This window comes from Leucopleurus acutus (genome assembly GCF_964270905.1).
Source record: "Leucopleurus acutus genome assembly, chromosome: 6".
In the NCBI taxonomy this organism is placed as follows: Eukaryota; Metazoa; Chordata; class Mammalia; order Artiodactyla; family Delphinidae; genus Leucopleurus; species Leucopleurus acutus.
In genome coordinates, this window is record NC_139149.1 from 109,114,272 (window position 1) to 109,134,521 (window position 20,250).

General features: G+C 40.8%; 1 protein-coding gene across 1 annotated transcript in view; it reads right to left on the minus strand.

The window, feature by feature from the left end:
- Nucleotides 1-20,250, minus strand: part of DNER (delta/notch like EGF repeat containing) — a gene marked incomplete at both ends in the record, with an annotated part of 323,548 nt that overhangs the window by 27,980 nt on the left and 275,318 nt on the right. Inside the window, one exon of the mRNA XM_082841200.1 lies at nt 6,730-6,843. Within this exon, the coding sequence (XP_082697326.1) occupies nt 6,730-6,843 (114 nt within the window). The remainder of the gene's footprint in view (nt 1-6,729; nt 6,844-20,250) is intronic.

Sequence of the window (20,250 nt, forward strand, 5' to 3'; positions counted from 1 at the left end):
AGTTTACGTAGCCACCCTACCCTCAAAGAGGGACCGAATAACTCCCGATTCCTTAAGTGTGGTCCACACATAGTAACCTTCTTTCAAAGAGCAAAGAGGGGAAAAGAGTAACATTATAGGGGAACAACTTGACAAACACTTCCTCAGGTGATTAAAGTCAACATCAACGGTCAGAAATCATACTTGATAGTATGTAGCCTTGATATGATGGGGTACGATTAGAAAATGGACAAAGGACATGAAGAGACGTTTCGCCAAAGAGGATGTACAGATGTCAAATAATCACATGAAACGACGTCCAATATCATTTATAATTAGGGAAATTCAAACCAAAACCACAAGATATCACTAAACACATGATCAAAATGGCTAAAATTAAAAATGAAGGCAACACAAAATGCTGGCAAGGATAGAGAGAAACTGGATCACTATACATTGTTGATGGGAAGGGGAAATGGTTAAGCCACTCTGGAAACATTCCGGCATAGTTTGGAAAACTGAACATCAACTACCATATGACCCAGCATTTGAACTCCTGGGCAACTGTTCCAGAAAAAATAAAAACTTCTATTCACACAAAAACCTGTAAATGAAGGTTTACAGCAGCTTTCTTCATAATAGCTCAAAATTGGAAAGAACCCAGATTTCTTTCAACAGGGGGACAGTTAAACAAACTGTGGTATATTCATATCATGGAACGCAGCTCTGCAATAAAAAGGAAGAAACTTGATACACATAATGATCTGGATGAATCTCCAGAGAATTATGCTAAGTGGAAAAAAAACCACAAAAGGTTACATGCTATATGATTCCATTTATAAAACATTCTTGGAATACCAAAATTATAAAGATGCAGAACAGATTAGTGGTTTCCAGGGATTAAGAGGAAAGCTTCCTGTGGTGGAGGAGAAATGGGTGTGGCTATAAAAGGGAAGCATGAGGAATCCTTGTGATGAAAATGTTCTGCATCTTGACTGTATCAATGTTAGTATCCTGGGTGTGATATTGTACTATAGTTGTACAGCGTGTTACCATTGGGGGTAAGTGGTTAAACGGTACACTGGAGCCCTCTGTGTGACTTCTTAAGATGGCTTATGAAGTTTGAAGTTTCAATTATCTCAAAATAAAAAGTTTGATTTTGAAAAAACAGCCAAAGGAAGAAAAAGACATACACACAGTCAATAGTTTCCTTAAAAATGTGCTAATGAATTCCATTAGCTAGGATGTTAGGATAACTGGATACTCATATGGGGAAAAAAGTAAACTTCCATCCTTAAGTCACACCATACACACAAAAAAATTAACTCAAAACCTAAACCTAAAAGCAAAATCTATTTTAAAAAATGCTAGAAGAAAACATTGGATAAAGTGTCATCATCATAAGGTAGGCAAAGAAAGAACAAACTAAAAAAGAAAAAAATTGATAAATCAGACATCACCAAAAATAAAAGCACTTGCTCCCCACAAAAATACCATTAAGAATGCATGGATGTCCTGCTGGGAAAAAAAAAAAAAAAAAAAGAATGAATGGATGAGCAAAATGTTTATCTGACAAAGGATTTATACCTAGAATATGTAAATAATTCTTACACCTCAGTAATATGACAAAAATCCAATTTTTTAAAAAAATGGGCAGAAGATTTGAAAAGATCCTTCTCAAGGTAAGACATATGAATGGTCAATAATTACATGAAAGATGCTCAACATCAAAGAAATGCAAATTAAAAATCTCAGTGAGAATAAAACATTGATGGCATTTGCCCATGAAAATGAGCTGGAAATTGTAGAACACTCTCTTGTGAACTAAAAGACAAATATTGAAAAGTAGTTGAGTTAGAAAACAGAGGGGAAATATAACATTATTTGACTTTTAATAATGCATATAGACTTTCTGCTATGGTGAGAGAGCAATGGGTCACTGATGTCCCGTTTGGACTACTGTTCTAGTGGCCATGGCAACGGGCCTGAAAGAACTTCGGGCTTCCTGTTGGAGTACAGTAATCTCCAGCCTGTGATTTCAGGTAGAAACAAAGCAAGTCCTGGAGAATTCATGTTGTGTGAGGGCATCCTTTCTTTCCCTCTACTAGTCCTGCCTGAGCCAAGTAATTCTAGGTGGCAGAATTACAAAGCCTCAGAGACAAGAGTGGACACAAAATAAGTTAAAAACTGAAAAATGGACAGGATGCAGGCCAGGTCTTAAGGAGACAGCTGTGTAGAAGGCCCGCAGGGGTTGAAGAGAGGGAACCTCTCTGGGTCCAGATGACCGGAGGGAGTGTATTTTCAAGGAGAAGCCTAAATTCATCAAGGAAGGGCAGAGCTCCCCACATACCTCCTCCCAGAGTTAGTCTGCTGGCCTGAGAGTGAAGTGTCTTGAGCCAACTGAAAAAGCCAGTCTCAAAAGGTAAATGTGACACTGGATGGCGTGTCTAATTAGATAACAATGAGTTGCATAATTCGCTCCACTCAGTCAAATTAGGGAGCTTTTGAGCACTTAATAGTTGGCCAAGAGTAAATTTTGCTAAACCTCAGTTATAATGAAAGAGGATTTAGTTCCAAGGTAGCGACTCAAAGAGCAGAGGCACCATGATTCCTTACATGATGATAGCTAACTTTTCATCAGTCCCTCCCCTGGAATGCTAGTTCTCAGAATAGGTTCTTTTTAAGGGGAAAAAAAAAAAGTTATATGATCAAATATATTTGGAAATAAACAAAGGCAAACAAGATTCTTGACTGTAAGTGCCTCTAATACGTGGGCCTTCTTTATGAACCTCCACATGGCAGGTACCAAGTCCCCAATTTTGGGGGGCACAGACATTTTTTCCATGGAGTATCTCATCTGATCAGTGTTCTGCAAAACACATTAATAGTGCAACTCTCCTAACAACTTCAGGAAATAGTCTGTGGTCCCCTGCAGTTTGAAAAATTAACAGGGCTGACTAGAGACAGGCATTTGTTGTTGTCAAAGCCCAGTTAGAGTGACGTTTGAACCTACTTCAACTGGAAGAGTCCTACCGCACCCTGCGATCAGGGTAAGGACCCTGAACAAAAGCGTAGGGGTAGACTTTCCAGCTACAGCATGTGTATGGGGGGCACGGGAGGCACAGGGGATTGCGAGGCAGGAGGTCCGGGGCAAGAACCTCACTGAGAAGAGCCTGACATGGGTATCCAGGGTGCCCAGGAAAAGCCTGGAAAGACCAGATGGGGCCAGACCTCCCAGGTCTTGATGATCAGGTTAAGGGCTTTGCTTTTCTTCTTAAAGACAATGAAATGCCAGTAGGTGATTTTAAGTAGGGAGAGACAAGATTAGATTTTAATTTAAAAGGTCTCTTCAGTGTGGCAAATGTTTAGGGGTGAAGGGGAATGGGTGTGGGGACACCTTGCACTAGTGCAGGTGGAGGTGCAGGCAGCCTGGTGCTGGCTCTAGGAAGAAGTGAGAGGATCTAGAGGTTTCTAGGACTTGGTGGTTGGATGCAGGTAAGGAGGAAGAAGAGGAGGCATCAAAATGATTCCTCAGTTTCCATCCAGAACAGCTCAGGTGGTAGTAATATCATTTAATGAGATGGAAAATATTTAAAGAAAGAAAGGAGAAGAAAATATGAGAGTCTGAGGTGTCTCTGAGGGACATCCAAAAGTGAATGCTGAGTAGGCAGTTGGAGATTTGCTAAATATTCTAGAGAAAAGATTGTATTTTATCTCCCATAAGATGCCAGGATACATTTCAAATGTATTAAATATTTGCATGGCCAAAATTAACTCATACATAATTAGAAAAATATGAGTATATTTATAAAATCTTGATACCTAGGGTCTTTCTAGCATGAAACAAGAAATCAAAAGAAAATATTAAGATGTAATCGTATATAGCTAGTGGGAAGCAGCCACATAGCACAGGGAGATCAGCTTGGTGCTTTGTGACCACCTGGAGGGGTGGGACAGGGAGGGTGGAAGGGAGACGCAAGACGGAGGGGATAAGGGGATATGTGTATACATAAAGCTGATTCACTTTGTTATACAGCAGAAACTAACACAACATTGTAAAGCAATTATACTCCAATAAAGATGTTAAAAAAAAAATGAGATTTGCATTTCTTACTTCAGTGGTTTGGCTAAAGACCATTTTCTTTCCTGTTAAAGGGAATGCATACGTGCAAAATAAAATTAAAATATGATATATAGAATAAAATACTTTATATACATTTAAAAGACAAATGACATTGGAAAAATATTTGCACCCTATTCAGGGCTGAATAGAAATAGGCATTGGGTATTTTCAAAGACCAGGTAGAGTAATGCTTGAACCTAGTTCAGTTGGAAGAGTCCTATGTAATCAAATGTAATATATACTTAACATACAGGACGATTTCAAATCAAGAATAAAGATTAACATGAAGGATCTGGTAGAAAAGCAAGCCCAGGATAGGAATAGGGAGTTCAAGAAGAAACACAAATGACTATAAATATATTTTAGAAGTATTTAATCTCACTAGGAATCAAAGACTTACAAATTAAAACAACACAAATAGCATATAAAGCCACTAGAATGACAGACGATTCTCAGTATGTGTGTGAGAACAAGGAAATAAAAGCTCCTTTGCACTCTGGGTAGGAGTGAATACTGGTGCAAGGTATTTTCTTGGAGAGCAATATGGAAATAAGTATGAATTCTCCTGGACCCTGGGATTCCATTCCTAAGAAATTAGCTCAAAGAAATACTCATACAAGTTCACAAAGATGTACATGCAAGAACATTCATTGCAATGTTGTTTATAATAGGAAAAAGTTCCCAACTCCCCAAAGGTTGAACTGAGGACGGGTTAAAAAAATCCTGATGTATCATGTAACGCAGCAGTCCCCAACCTTTTTGGCACCAGGGACCAGTTTCCTGGAAGACAATTTTTCCATAGCCTGGGGGGATGGGAGGGGATGGGGGTGGGGCAGGGGTGGGGCGGTGGGGGGGGTGATTCAGGCGATGAGGAAAGGCAGGTGAACCTTCGCTTGCTTGCCGTCCCGGGGGTTGGGGACCCCTGATGTAATGGATGACAGGACAGCCAGTAAAAATGATAAAACAGAAGTATATACCTTAATGTGAAAACACGTTTATGAGACACATATATTTTTAAATGAAAAGTAGATTGCAATATAGTATGAACAGTATGATTCCTTTTATGTTCAAATATATGCATTTACACTATACACTATACATTATACACACACAGACCTTCAGGAAAAATCTCTGGATATATGTATCAAAATGTCAACAATGGTTGTCTCCTAGTTGTGCATTTTTAAGTGGTGGGCTTTTTTTCTATAGCACTATATTTTCTCATTTTTCTTCCATGCTTTTCATTATTTGTGGGATATAAACATCTGGGGGGAAAAACCAGGATGCTTCCCTAATATTATTTTTGCACCCATTGATGAGTATAAATGTCTGTGTGTGTTTATAAACCAGTCAGAAAAACAAAACCATCTGCAAATCATTTTCTGGAGTAAGCCCACACTTCTAAGTCCCAGGAAAAGACGAAAGGAAAACACAGGATGTGACACAGCTAAATAGAAGAAACATCAGAGGTTGCTTCTCCCACATCTTGACTGTTGGCATCTTCCCCAGAAGCACAAATAAGGCTCCCTAGGGAGGGACTGGGAGTCCAGGCTCTGTGAAATTCTCCAGGGCTAGGGAGGTGGCCACCAGGCCTTAGGGGGGAGAGGTGAGCACGCAAGGTGCTCTCCAGCCAATGATAACACGTTTTCCAGAAACTTCAGTGCCCACCTTCTTCTATCAGCACTTTATATGTCAACCTTTCCCAACTTGTAAACCAGAGTGACCCTGCTGCTTTTGCTGGTTGCGCAAGTGCTAAAAACAGAGACGTGACCTACGCTCTGCATCTCCGGACTCCTGCATTTGGCTGGCGAAGCCAAGGATGGAACCTTCTCTCCCCAAGTGGTTCATGATACCTTTTGAGAATCTGATGAAAATTTGAGAGCCTCCTCTCAGCATATACATATATATCCAACACTTCACATCTGTTTTCAGGGTTCACAAACTCGCTGAAACCCTTGAGGGGTGACTTCGAAGGAGCCCTTATTAAGCTGGATCCCTTAGTCCAGAAGCGACCACCCAGAGGGTGCCACTGTGGTTCCTCTGGAACCCAGCCCTGTCCTCCCTCGCTGCTTTGCCATCAGCAGCTTTCTTCCCCCATCCACTCTCCCTCCCCACACCTGTACCGGCCTCACCTTCACTAATAATTCAACCATGAACTAAGAGTAGCTCCCCCTGCTGTCCCACCGCTGCCACTACCACCTCTCCGTTATTCGAATTCCAGACACTGCTGTATCCTTCAATAAAAGTAAACGTGGTCGCGTAATGCAATTTCTATAGAAGACACATCTGATCCTTCCTTTCTCCTTCCTGCTTCCACTAGCACGGACACTTTTTCAGGTGTTAGTGTAATGGCTCATTTTTCATGTTTCAAAGCTGCAGGTCTGCAAACGTATGGTAAGGGCAGTCTCAGCAGGTCTCCGAACCAAATGCTGATTTCAGAAGAGCCTTGCTTAATGACAACACAGTAGATTGTTTTAAAATGGTTCTTCATCCATGCAATGCCTACTTACATTTTGCAATTCATATTTTGCAACAATGTATGCATAGAAGTTTCTGGGTTTTTTTTAACAGCTGCCATCTCAGGGATTTTGCGGTAAATCTGGAAACTCAGTTCCTGGCTCACTTGCCTGTAAACCCGGGTGCGCAGACACATGTGCCATTGAGACCTTCACTGTCACAGGTGCCTCCGTTCAGACAGCTGACGTTAGCACAGGGGTCCTTGTAGGATTCACAGTGGATTCCTGCAGAGAAACAGATGCAAAAGGGGTGACTCATTAAGGGGTCTCCAGCTCCCATGGCCTTTAAAAGGAAAGTGTTGGAAAAGCCTTGAACAGTGTGGAGGCTGATTCCCAGAGGGGTGTGTGTGCACATGTGTACGTATTCACATGCCCACCTTTGACTTTAGGTTGTTGTAAAAACACACCTTAGGAGAAAATAACAGATTGAGTACCGGCTCGTAGGTCCCACCGTGAAGTCTTTTACGTACTTTCTCTGACCACACGCCCCAAAGCCTGGGCAACAGAATGTTAAAACTTTGAAAGATAAAATTTATCAGTGATAAATGCTCTCTAAGTCTCCAAAAGAAACAGAACATAGCCAGACAGTCTACATAAAGTGTCAATATAATTGATAAACAGTATCCTGAAGGTAAAGATTTGGAGTCAGATACTTAGACGAGCCCCAGTCATACTTTGGAAAATTGCAGAGGAGAGAAGGAAGTGTTTGTCCTTAGACCTCATTCCCAAAGACCAACCGGTTCACCACAGGCGAAAGGTAACATCTTGTGCACATACTACATTCCAGACCCTTGTGCTGTGCTTTACGTGTAATGGGATCCTCAGACCAGCACCATGAAACAAGGATCCAAATGCAAGGTCACCAGGCTGGCGGGGACGGAGCTGGGACCTGATGATGCTGGCAACTTGAACGTGAGTCTGTGCTCGCTGAGTAGTTCCCCTGAGACGGAGCTCAGCCACGGAAATATACAACATTCTACGGAACTCAGTGCCCATTCAAACAAAATGGAAGCCCTGAAAAAAATCTTTATAGCAAATACAGTTCCCATTGGTGTAAAAAAAATAGTCTACGTGTGCATGTATGTATGCAAGTGCTTGAAGTTGGACTGAGAGGAGAATGAAGTACTTTGAATGTCACTCTGTGCATTTCTATACTGTTGCAATTTTTCACAATGAGTATATAGTATTTTATCATTTTATTTAAAAAAAACCTTTAAAAATCCAACACCATTCGAAAGGTAGAATTTCTGGTGTTGTTTCACGGGAGTGCCAGATGGATGAATAGACTAATCTCTCTCTCTTGACCCCCTACCATTTGGAGAGGAAGATAAATTACATTCTATGTAAGAATGTATATAACGATATACTCACCCTTCCCAACAGCCTCAAGAAAAAATAAGCATAAAGCAAATAATAACAGGATGGTATTAATTTCCTTACTTCACTCATATCTGTACAAAGGCCTGCCACACCCAGTGACTCACATCATCTTGTCACTGAAATTATTCTTGCTGAGATTTTTTTTCTCTCCTTTCCTTTTCAGCTGTCAGCGTCTTAAGAAGGAAGGTTCGAGAATGAGGGGGAGGAATACAAGAGAAAAAGGAAACAGAACTACCTACTTGTAGTCACATTAATGATTTATTTGCGCCTGGTAAAGCATTTTAGAATGGATGGTTTTTCATTTCTTTTTATCCTTTGCCCTCATATCCAACCTATGAACAATAATGGTCTACCAGATATTTTTCTAAAGTGTCTTTCAGATCTCTGCCTGACATTTCTCCCTGAAACCACCACCCCAAGCCCACTGCCTCACGCCAGGTGGGAGACGCTCCCGGCCCCAAGCCATCTCCTGGCTCCCTCTCTGCCTCCAGTGACGTGATGGAACCTCCCTGACGCATCGTCCTTAACAAACCCAGGACTCATGGTAATATTCAAGGTCAAACTGATTTAAAGATTAAAGCATAAAACTGGTAATTGTTCTTCACTTGAGTGTGTATGGCCTCTGCACCCAGAAGTCTCCATTTCCATTTTCCCACTGATTCCCAAATAGCACAGGCTGAATTGAAAGAATAAAATGCAAAAGAGCCTTTTCTGCTTCAAAATGTTCATCAGAAGATAAGGGTTCACATATTCAGAATTTCCCAGGAGGCTGATCAATGGGACCACGTGACAAAAAGGGCTTTCAATTGTAATGGGAAATACAGCCACAGATCAAGGTTCAGAGAGGTCTGAAACCTAACAGATATTTCCATTAGACCTAAAATAAAAGCAATCAAGGATAATTTTTCCCGGGTTTCTACAAATACATTTGCCAATCTAACCTTATAATAGTCGTATAACTAATACATTAGCACACAAATGACCACATTCTTCAAATAGGGCTGAAAAGCACATTCTAGGCTAGATATTTAAGCATCTTAACATTAAACGCCTTCAATAAGATAGATTTGATGAAAATGTCCAAGATAATAAGCAATTTCAATCTTTTGGGTGGGTTTTCTGGGCAATGACTTTATCCTTTGTTATTTCTCTTTTTCAAAAGATAAGATATTCAGTCACTTGAAGGTCATTGAGAGTTTTCTGGCAGCAAGATGGGACAGAAGCTAATCTTCATGGCAACGCGATGACTACAAAGCAAGATGGTCTTAAAGGTCCCCTGAGAGCACTTTGCTGACTCCTGTTTCTAGCCTCTAAGCCTCGCTAAGCCCTGTGTAAGAAATATTTGTCATGCTGCTCAGGTCACTGATCAGAACTGAACAGTTATGAGCTAGAAATCTTAAATGCAGAGCAGGGACAGTCATGAATACCCCTGAGATGTCCAGGGTATGTCCCCTCCAACTCCCCTCCTAAGGCCTCCTGGGCTCCCCTTGTCTGCACCCCCAGGGCCCCTAGGCCCTTGCACAACACTGAGTGTTGGGCATCCCATGTCCTCTGACCATAACACCAGACTTCGCCCTCTGTCCCAAGCTGGTCTTCCCCCGGCACATTCTCAATGCCAAAGCCCAACTCATGGAAAGCTGAAGCTGGCCCTCCCAAGACAGAACTCCATTCTTCTGCCACTGTGTATTGAGAGCACAGTAAGATTCCATCGTTACAGAATTTATGGTCTTAAATCAAAACTTATCTGTCCTCCTGCCTGATCCCCCCAACATCTCTGAGGTCCTTCTGAGCAGAGGCCATATCTTACCTCGCAAAAGAAATTACGGCTATACCACCAGAATCCTGTCCTTTCAGGAGGGGCGAAAGCCTGTGTACTTTGGCCGACACACAGGTAGGATTGCTAGAGGAGTGAGAAGCCATTCCAAATCTGCCTCAAAAATACTCTATTTTGTCAGGGAAAATCAGGTCCACACTTCAAACTAAGCCTGTGGAATGACATATGCATCACCCGTTGGCAAGGGATGGAGCACACACGATTACGAAACTTGTGTTTAGTCTCAAGCAAAAATAAACTGTAATTCAGTCAAAACTAATAAAAATTCATACTTTTCATATTAAGGGATAGAGAGGAAACCTTTCTGAAAAGATCTTTATTCCAACAGGGCTCTTTGTAACGTTAACTTTAGAATGAAAATGAGCAAAAACTCAAAGAGTCATGCTCCAATGATAAATCTCTGGTGTCATCACAATTCAGTCGTGGTTAGTATTTTGAAAACTGAAAAATCTTTATTTGATCTCCAATAAAATTAAGCCAGGTAAAGGAAATTAACTTGAAGTATCCTTTGAACTTCCTATTCACTTGAAGACATCATCTTTTTTTTTTCACTTAAATATTTTAGTTTTATTGTGACAGATACCTTATATACAGAAGCATGCACAAAACATTGGAGTTTACTTGAAGGAATAGTAATAAAGTAAGTACCTGTGTAGCCACCATCCGGGATGAAAAGTAAAACATTTCTCCCCCTGTGCCTTTTCCCAGAGGGAAAAGGCCCACGGGTAACAATCATCCTGACCTTTGAACAATCACTTCTTTGCTTTTCCTTTATACTTTTGCCACCTTTGAATATATCTCTACATGATAGAATGTTTAGTTTTGTCTGTTCTCAAATTTAATATAAATGGAATCATGCTGTTTGTGTTCCTCTATAATTTGCTTCTTTTGTTCAACATTACATCTTTAAGATTCTTCATTGTTGATGGGTGTAGTTTCAGTTCATTCATTTCTACTGCTGTATAATATTTATCTACTCTTTTTATTTTATTTCTTTATATTTTATACAGCAGGTTCTTATTAGTCAACCATTTTATACACATCAGTGTATACATGTCAATCCCAATCGCCCAGTTCATCCCACCACCACCACCCCCCGCTGCTTTCCCCCCTTGGAGTCCATACATTGGTTCTCTACATCTGTGTCTCTATTTCTGCCTTGCAAACCAGTTCACCTGTACCATTTTTCTAGATTCCACACATATGCATTAATATATGATATTTGTTTTCTCTTTCTGACTTACTTCACTCTGTATGACAGTCTCTAGATCCATCCACATCTCTACAGATGACCCAATTTCATTCCTTTTCATGGCTGAGTAATATTCCATTGTATATATGTGCCACATCTTCTTTATCCATTCATCTGTCGACCAGCATTTAGGTTGCTTCCGTGAGTTGGCTATTGTAAATAGTGCTGCAATGAACATTGGGGTGCATGTGTCTTTTTGAATTATGGTTTTCTCTGGCTACATGCCCAGTAGTGGGATCGCTGGGTCATGTGGTAATTCTATTTTTTGTTTTTTAAGGAACCTCCATACTGTTCTCCATAGTGGCTGTATCAATTTACATTCCCACCAACAGTGCAAGAGGGTTCCCTTTTCTCCATACCCTCTCCAGCATTTATTGTTTGTAGATTTTTTGATGATGGCCATTCTGACTGGTGTGAGGTGATACCTCATTGTAGTTTTGATTTGCATTTCTCTAATGATTAGTGATGTTGAGCATTCTTTCATGTGTTTGTTGGCAATCTGTATATCTTCTTCGGAGAAACGTCTATTTAGGTCTTCTGCCCATTTTTGGATTGGGTTCTTTGTTTTTTTTTGATATTGAGCTGCATGGGCTGCTTGTAAATTTTGGAGATTAGTCCTTTGTCAGTTGCTTCATTTGCAAATATTTTCTTCCATTGTGAGGGTTGTCTTTCCGTGTTGTTTATGTTTTCCTTTGCTGTGCAAAAGCTTTTAAATTTCATTAGGTCCCATGTGTTTATTTTTGTTATTATTTCCATTTCTCTAGGAGGTTGGTCTAACTCCATACACAAAAATAAACTCAAAATGGATTAAAGACCTAAATGTAAGGTCAGACACTATAACACTCTTAGAGGAAAACATAGGAAGAACACTCTATGACATAAATCACAGCAAGATCCGTTCTGTAATTGATTTCTAATCTCACAGCATTGTGATCAGAAAAGATGCTTGATATGATTTCAATTTTCTAAAATTTACCGAGGCTTGATTTGTGACCCAAGATGTGATCTATTCTGAAGAATTCTGTGTGCACTTGAGAAGAAAGTGTAACCTGCTGGTTTTGGATGGAATGTCCTATAAATATCAATTAAATCTATCTGGTCTATTGTGTCATTTAAAGCTTGCGTTTCTTTATTAATTTTCTGTCCGTATGATCTGTCCATTTGTGTAAGTGAGGTGTTAAAATCCCCCACTATTATTGTGTTACTGTTAATTTCCTCTTTTATAGCTGTTAGCAGTTGCCTTATGTATTGAGGTGCTCCTATGTTGGGTGCACATACATATATAATTGTTATATCTTCTTGGATTGATCCCTTGATCATTATGTAGTATCCTTCCTTGTCTCTTATAACATTCTTTTTTTTTTTTTTTTTTTTTTTTTTTTGCGGTACGCGGGCCTCTCACTGTTGTGGCCTCTCCCGTTGCGGAGCACAGGCTCCGGACGCGCAGGCTCAGCGGCCATGGCTCACGGGCCCAGCCGCTCCGCGGCATGTGGGATCTTCCCGGACCGGGGCACGAACCCGTGTCCCCTGCATCGGCAGGCGGACTCTCAACCACTGCGCCACCAGGGAAGCCCTCTTATAACATTCTTGATCTTAAAGTCTATTTTACCTGATATGAGTATTGCTAATCCAACTTTCTTTTGATTTCCATTTGCATGGAATATCTTTTTCCATCCCCTCACTTTCAGTCTCTATGTGTCCCTAGGTCTGAAGTGGGTCTCTCGTCGGCAGCATATATATGGGTCTTGTTTTTATATCCATTCAGTGAGCCTGTGTCTTTTGGTTGGAGCACTTAATCCATTCATATTAAAGGTAATTATCGATATGTATGCTCCTATTACCATTTTCTTAATTGTTATGGGTTTGTTTTCGTAGGTCCTTTTCTTCTCTTGTGTTTCCCACTTAGAGAAGTTCCTTTAGCATTTGTTGTAGAGCTGGTTTGGTGGTGCTGAATTATCTTAGCTTTTGCTTGTCTGTAAACCTTTTGATTTCTCCATTGTCTGAATGAGATCCTTGCCGGGTAGAGTAATCTTGGTTGTAGGTTCTTCCCTTTCATCACTTTAAATATATTGTGCCACTCCCTTCTGGCCTGTAGAGTTTCTGCTGAGAAATCAGCTGTTAACCTTATGGGAGTTCCCTTGTATGTTGTCATTTTTCCCTTGCTGCTTTCAATAATTTTTCCTTGTCTTTAATTTTTGTGAATTTGATTACTATGTGTCTTGGTGTGTTTCTCCTTGGGTTTATCCTGCCTGGGACTCTGCGCTTCCTGGGCTTGGGTGCTTATTTCCCTTCCCATGTTAGGGAAGTTTTCGACTATAATCTCTTCAAATATTTTCTCAGGTCCTTTCTCTCTCTCTTTTCCTTCTGGGACCCCTAAAAGGCAAATGTTGGTGCGTTTAATATTGTCCCAGAGGTCTCTTAGTCTGTCTTCATTTCTTTTCATTCTTCTTTTTTTATTCTGTTCCATAGCAGTGAGTTCAACCATTCTGTCTTCCAGGTCACTTAATCGTTCTTCTGCCTCAGTTATTCTGCTATTGATTCCTTCTAGTGTATTTTTCATTTCAGTTATTGTATTGTTCATCTCTGTTTGTTCTTTAATTCTTTTAGTTGTTTGTTTTTTAATTCTTCTAGGTCTTTGTTAAACATTTCTTGCATCTTCTCGATCTTTGCCTCCATTCTGTTTCCGAGGTCCTGGATCATCTTCGTTACCATTATTCTGAATCCTTTCTCTGGAAGGTTGCCTATCTCCACTTCATTTAGTTGTTTTTCTTGGGTTTTATCTTGTTCCTTCATCTGGTACAGAGTCCTCTACCTTTTCATTTTGTCTGTCTTTCTGTGAATGTGGTTTTCATTCCACAGGCTGCCGGATTGTAGCTCTTCTTGCTTCTGCTGTCTGCCCTCTGGTGGATGAGGCTATCTAAGAGGCTTATGCAAGCTTCCTGATGAGAGGGACTGGTGGTGGGTAGAGCTGGGTGTTGCTCTGGTGGGCAGAGCTCAGTAAAACTGTAATCCACTTGTCTGCTAATGGGTGGGGCTGAGTTGCCTCCCTGTTGGTTGGTTGGCCTGAGGTGACCCAGCACTGGAGGCTACAGGCTCTTTGGTGGGGCTAATGGTTGACTCTGGGAGAGACCATACCAAGTAGTACTTCCCAGAACTTCTGATGCCAGTGTCCTTGTCCCCACGGTGAGCCACAGCCACCACCTGCCCCTGCAGGAGACCCTCCAACACTAGCAGGTAGGTCTGGTTCAGTCTCTCCTGGGGTCACTGCTCCTTCCCCTGGGTCCCGATGTGCACAGTACTTTGTGTGTGCCCTCCAGGAGCAGAGTCTCTGTTTTCCCCAGTCCTGTTGAAATCCTACAGTCAAATCCCACTAGCCTTCAGACTCTGATTCTCTAGGAATTCCTCCTCCTGTTGCCAGACCCCCAGGTTGGGAAGCCTGACGCGGGGCTCAGAACCTTCACTCCAGTGGGTGGACTTCTGTGGTATGTGTTCTCCAGTCTGTGAGTCGCCCCCCCAGCAGTTATGGGATTTGATTTTGCTGTGATTGCACCCCTCCTGCCATCTCATTGTGGCTTCTCCTTTGTCTTTGAATGTGGGGTATCTTTTTGGTGAGTTCCAGTGTCTTCCTGTCAATGACTGTTCAGCAGTTAGTTGTGATTCCAGTGCTCTCACAGGAAGGAGTGAGCGCACGTCTTTCTACTCCACCATCTTCAACCAATCTGGACATCATCTTATTTTACTCAAACTGATTCCTTCCATGAAAAGTTTTCCAGTATTTCAACCTCACAGAGCTCAACTTTTCCTAAGCTGTTTCAGATGTTACAATTGAGATCTCGACCTTCACTTCATTATTCCTTGTGTTTGCCAGTCTCAGTCTACTCTTCTGCTTAAATAATAGCCTGATAAAGGAAAAGTCCTGACTTATCCATTTTTCTATCAATCACAATACTTGAGAAGGGACAGGTACAGAAAATACCCAGAAATTCTTGTTCACTGGTTATACAGAGGAAATAATTCTAACCAACAAAGAAAGAGTTCACATCCTTTCAATCATAAATTTCTGTAGACTTTAAAAATAAACAATTCAGTACAATGTGATCAAACTCATAACCCAATGATCTTATTTCTGAGACTCTATCCCCCCAAAATCCAGAAAGTATGAAAATTATATAAATAAAGATGTTCATTCCAGAATTATTTACAGTAGCTTCACTTCAGATATAGCAAGGGAATGGATAAATATCACCCCATGGGAACATCACATCGCCATTGAAAATAGAACTAATAAAACTTGCTAACAATTTCTAAATCAAACATAAATAATGGTAAGTCTGAGAAGGGTAATACCAACTTGTAGGTATAATCGATTATAACTGTAAAAACACAGATATTAAAAAGGATGGAAATAATACAGATGATGATTGCTCTTATGTTCTGCTGTAAAGCTATGAGTTATGAAATTTTCTCAGTTTTCTAAATTGTTATCATTGTTGCTACATTATTTTCGTAATTAAAAACTGAAGTATTTTCTTGCTAACTTCTGTCACCAAAAATTCCAAATGAGTATAGTCTTGACCATTAAATTTGTTCTGCTATAAATAATAATTCAACACAATGCTGGGCTGTAACTTGACTTTTTGGCACTATAATGTGATGAACACTAGCTAAAGTCTTGAAAGTCTCATTGTGAATTAGCTCTGGACTAGTTTTTTTTTTTTTTTTTTGCGGTACGCGGGCCTCTCACTGTTGTGGCCTCTCCCGTTGCGGAGCACAGGCTCCGGACGCGCAGGCTCAGCGGCCATGGCTCACGGGCCCAGCCGCTCCGCGGCATGTGGGATCTCCCCGGACCGGGGCACGAACCCGTGTCCCCTGCATCGGCAGGCGGACTCTCAACGACTGCGCCACCAGGGAAGCCCTGGACTAGTTTTATATAAGTATCAGCATTTCAGTATGTCTGAAGGGAGATCACTAGGAGTCCCTCCATGTATTTTGCTTCTAACAATTTCATGATCCACAGTGGAAACTTACTGGGAAAATGTTCGAGTTGCCTTGCTTTATTTAATTAGTGTATTAAGCAGTAGCTTCCATTCAAGTACAGATAGCTGTGGAGCATGTGCTTTGTGTAAGCTACCATATCAAGAGTTGATGAGCATTAAAAAAAAAAGAACCTGTGTAGTCACTGCCATTCAGGAGATTCTAATTTAGTGTCAGGGAAAGGAAAGTCTGGAGCCAGAAAGTACTGACTACAAGGCTGACCATAACTGTCATAGAAAATATCAAGAAAATGCTTGGAGAGTTCAGGAAAGAGAAATCACACCTGTTTGGAGATCAACATTTCTGACAATGGATGCAGCCATAGGACTGGATAAGGGGAAAGAGGAGGAGAGAAAAAACGGCCAAGAAGAAAAGCCTGGGAACCACTTGCATTCATGGTGTCCAGAGAGCAAGGATTCATTCCAAGAAGGCCAGGAGGGAAGAGTAGGGTTGGGGGGTGAGGGTGGGGGGAGGAACGGAGCTGTGGAAGCTAAAGCAGGGTGAGTTTCAAAAGGGACCCAGTGATCATGAAGCAAAAGGGCAAGAATGTGAAGTTGGAAGCTGGAGAGGCAGGCTTTGGGGTTTCAGTCTTCAATTAGGCCACTGCTAGATCCATTTATCGGAATGGTACTAATGATATCCAAATTAAAGAAGATTAAGAAAAGAAAATTTAAGGAAATAAGAGGCATCATCTATACCAACTCTAAGGAAATTTGGCTGTAAAAGAAAGAGGAAGAAAGGGGCAAGTAAGTATAGGAGGAGGCAAAGTCAAACAAGAGTCAGTTTTCTTCACTTCATATGGAATTTATTTAGAAGTGTGTGTAAGAACATTTCTTTTTTTCTGTTTAGCAACTCAGTTTTTCTAGCACCATTTATTAGAAAAGAATTCCCATCCCATTCGTAGCAATTCCTTGTTAAGAGTTATATATTATTATAGACGATGGTTTCTGGGCCATTATTCAGTTTTGGTTAGCTGTCCATTCTTGCACCCATAACATGGGGATGTAATAATAATTGCAGCGTTACAATGGGTTTCAACATCTGGCAGGAGTTCCCCCTCACTGCTTTCCGTTTTCAAAATGTTCTTAGCTGTCTTGCCTGACTTTCTATTGCATTCATTCTTTTTAGGAAGTTATATTCATTTGTTTAAGTTTTTTTAAAAACAGAAAAGAGTAAAAAATCACCACTTAAAAAAGCACATATGTAAGTAAGAAGTTAAAGTTCCAGTCCTCCCCCCAACACACCACTTATCCAAGTTCTAACTCCAGAGGTAAGTACTAGTTAAGAATTGATGCCCACCCATCTGATAGTTTCCTAAGTTTATACAGACATCTTACATGTAAATATATGTTGGGATAAATGCTTTCAAAGAGGGAAAGAATGTCCATACCCTAAGGAGAGAAAGGCCCAGAATCTTTTGACCTCTCTCCTCCCCTCACTCACTCTTCCTCTGGATTGGACGGCATCAATTACCCACTTCTGCTTCTCTTTAATACCTTCTACCCTATCCCTCAACACCTGCCCATCACTCTTACTTTAGAAGTTCTCTCATTTATTGCTACTTTGCTAGGGTTTACATTCCTGCTTAAACCCAAACTTAAATGTCTCTATAAATATATCAAAATGAAATATCACTTTACCTGCCCATTGAGATGAGATCTTTAACACACTTGTATGCCTTCCAATCCTTCCCAACACCCACCAACTCATGGACTTGGTTAAAATAATATGAAATTTTAGTTTGGTCATTTAAATTTTCCTTAAGAACAGATGTAGTGACACACTCTAGGGTGACCACCCTTATATAACTCCCTCCTCTTGAGTGTGAGCTTCTAATCAATAGCATTTGGCAAAGGTTAAGAGATTCTGAAGATGCTGTTACAGTATCTAATCAGTTGACTTTGAGTTAACCTTAGGTGGGCCTGACCTAACTAGGTGAGACCTTTAAGAGGGTTCAGGCCTCTCCTGGCTTTCAAGAAGCAGAATGTCAAGAATTCTACAGCTGCAAGGATATGAATTCTGCCAACCACTTGAGGGTTGGAAGCTGATCCTTCCCTATTTAAACCTCAGATGAGAGCTCAGCTCAACCAACACCCTGATTCCAGCCTTGGATTCCAGACCTTGAACAGGGAATCCATTAATCCATGCCTGGACCTAGGAAACTGTTAGATAATAAAAGGGTGTTGTTTTAAGCAACTACCTTACGATAATTCACTATGCAGCAATAATAATTAATATAGTAGGCATGTCTATTTTTTCAAGAGACTTTTCTTTACCATTAAATTAGTATTTACAATCATATGAATGTCATCTATTTAGGTTTATCCCCGCATGTAAAGAAGTCTGCTCAACCCTTTTCCTCCTGTTCTCCATCGTCCCCTATCTGGTCATCTTTGCTCTGATTTAGTTCCAATTTGATGAGAATACCTTGGAAAATAATTTTCTTAGAGAGGGTACGTGGTGTTACGTTTTCTGTATCCTTAAGTGTACAAAATGTCTTTCTTTACCCCTCAAATACAAATGAACCTTTAACAACCAGACATTTTCATTGAAAAATCTAAAACACTCTTCACTGTTGTTTAGCTTCATTTTAGAGAAGAGCAGTTCAATGCTGATTTGATTCTTTCTTTTGTGTGTAACTTGTACTCACTATGAAGAATCTTGTAAAAACTATTCTCAGTGTTCTTGGATTTGGAAATTCTACCAGGAAATTGCAAATTACGTATCATCTCCCTCATTAATCCTCTGGCATTTTGTAAGCCCATTCTATTTGAAAATTTCAATTTTCTTCATCTCACAGACTTCTCTCTAGTAGTCGGTTGATTCTGGTTTTATTTCCATGTGTTCTTTCTTCTTCCACAACATCCACCATTCAGATGAAACATATCTCTTCATCTTTTCTCCACATTTCATGTCTTTTCACTCATGGTTTCCATTCCCTCATATTTTTACTTCTATCACGACATACTTCCTCCTTTTGCTTTTCCAGATCTAAATTCAATTTTGAGTGGTATACATTACTTTTTTTTACTTCCCTTCTTGAGTGTTTAGAGTTGTGGGGTTTGTTGCAATTTTGTTTTTACTTCCTAGATTTTTTTCCCCTTGTTGAGTTGCTGGTACAGGCTCCCTGAACTGGCCAGGCTTGAGGTTGGCAACCTAGGCAGAGAGAGATGATACTGGAGATTCTCCTCCAGTGCTGGACAGGCCAGTCAAATTAGCCCTGTCTACATGGCCTCCCAATTTGGGGTTCTCAAGGTTCTCCAGGTGCGAGCAGGAGCTCATTCACACACACACACAAAGGACCAGCTCAGCCCAACTGCAATCCTCTTAGAGGGCAGCCAGGATCCATGAGATCAGGAGAGTCCTTTGCCTCGTAGAGTCAAGTGCAGCACATTATAGCATGTTTTCCCTCTCTATAAGCTGAAGGGTCTTTTGGGCTCAGCTGGTCATTGAGTCCTCCGTTCTCTCCAGAACCCTATCCCCTAACCCTGTGGTACACAAAGGCTCCCAGCACCGCACCCTTTCCTTAAAAACCCACATCCTCAAATGTGTTTGAGATCCCCTCCAGGATCTTGAGTCATCTCGAGTCGACTACCTTCTTGAGTCATCCACAGCAGGGCGTCTGTAACTGATGGAGGAAGGTCACAGAAAGACAGAAGGGGTGGAACAAGGAGCATATATGGAAGGATTAACCTTGAGCAGAATGGGGAGCATGTGATCAGGTAATAAGGAAGGCAATAAAATTTGAGTGGCTGTGATTGCAGATGAGTTTGTAGGACAGGGCTTCTCAAAGGGTGGCACAGGCCCAGCATATCAACATCATCTGACAACTTACCAGAAATTCAAATTCTTGGGCCCTACCCTAGACAGGGGTGGGGCCCAGCAAACTATGTTGTAAGAAGCCCACCAGCAGATTCTAACACATGCTCAAGTTTGAGAACCACTGCTCACTGGAAAACTAGAGAAATCTGAAGATGTTTACAGATTATAGCCTCTCTTTCTTTCCATGAAGATGGACGTGAAATTTGTTCTATCCTATGAGTGAGTGATTTAATATGAGGCTTGAGGAAAGCAGCAAAATTCGGGAATACTCCTTGAGAAAAATGGAAGAAGGAGGTGAACAAAGCTAGGA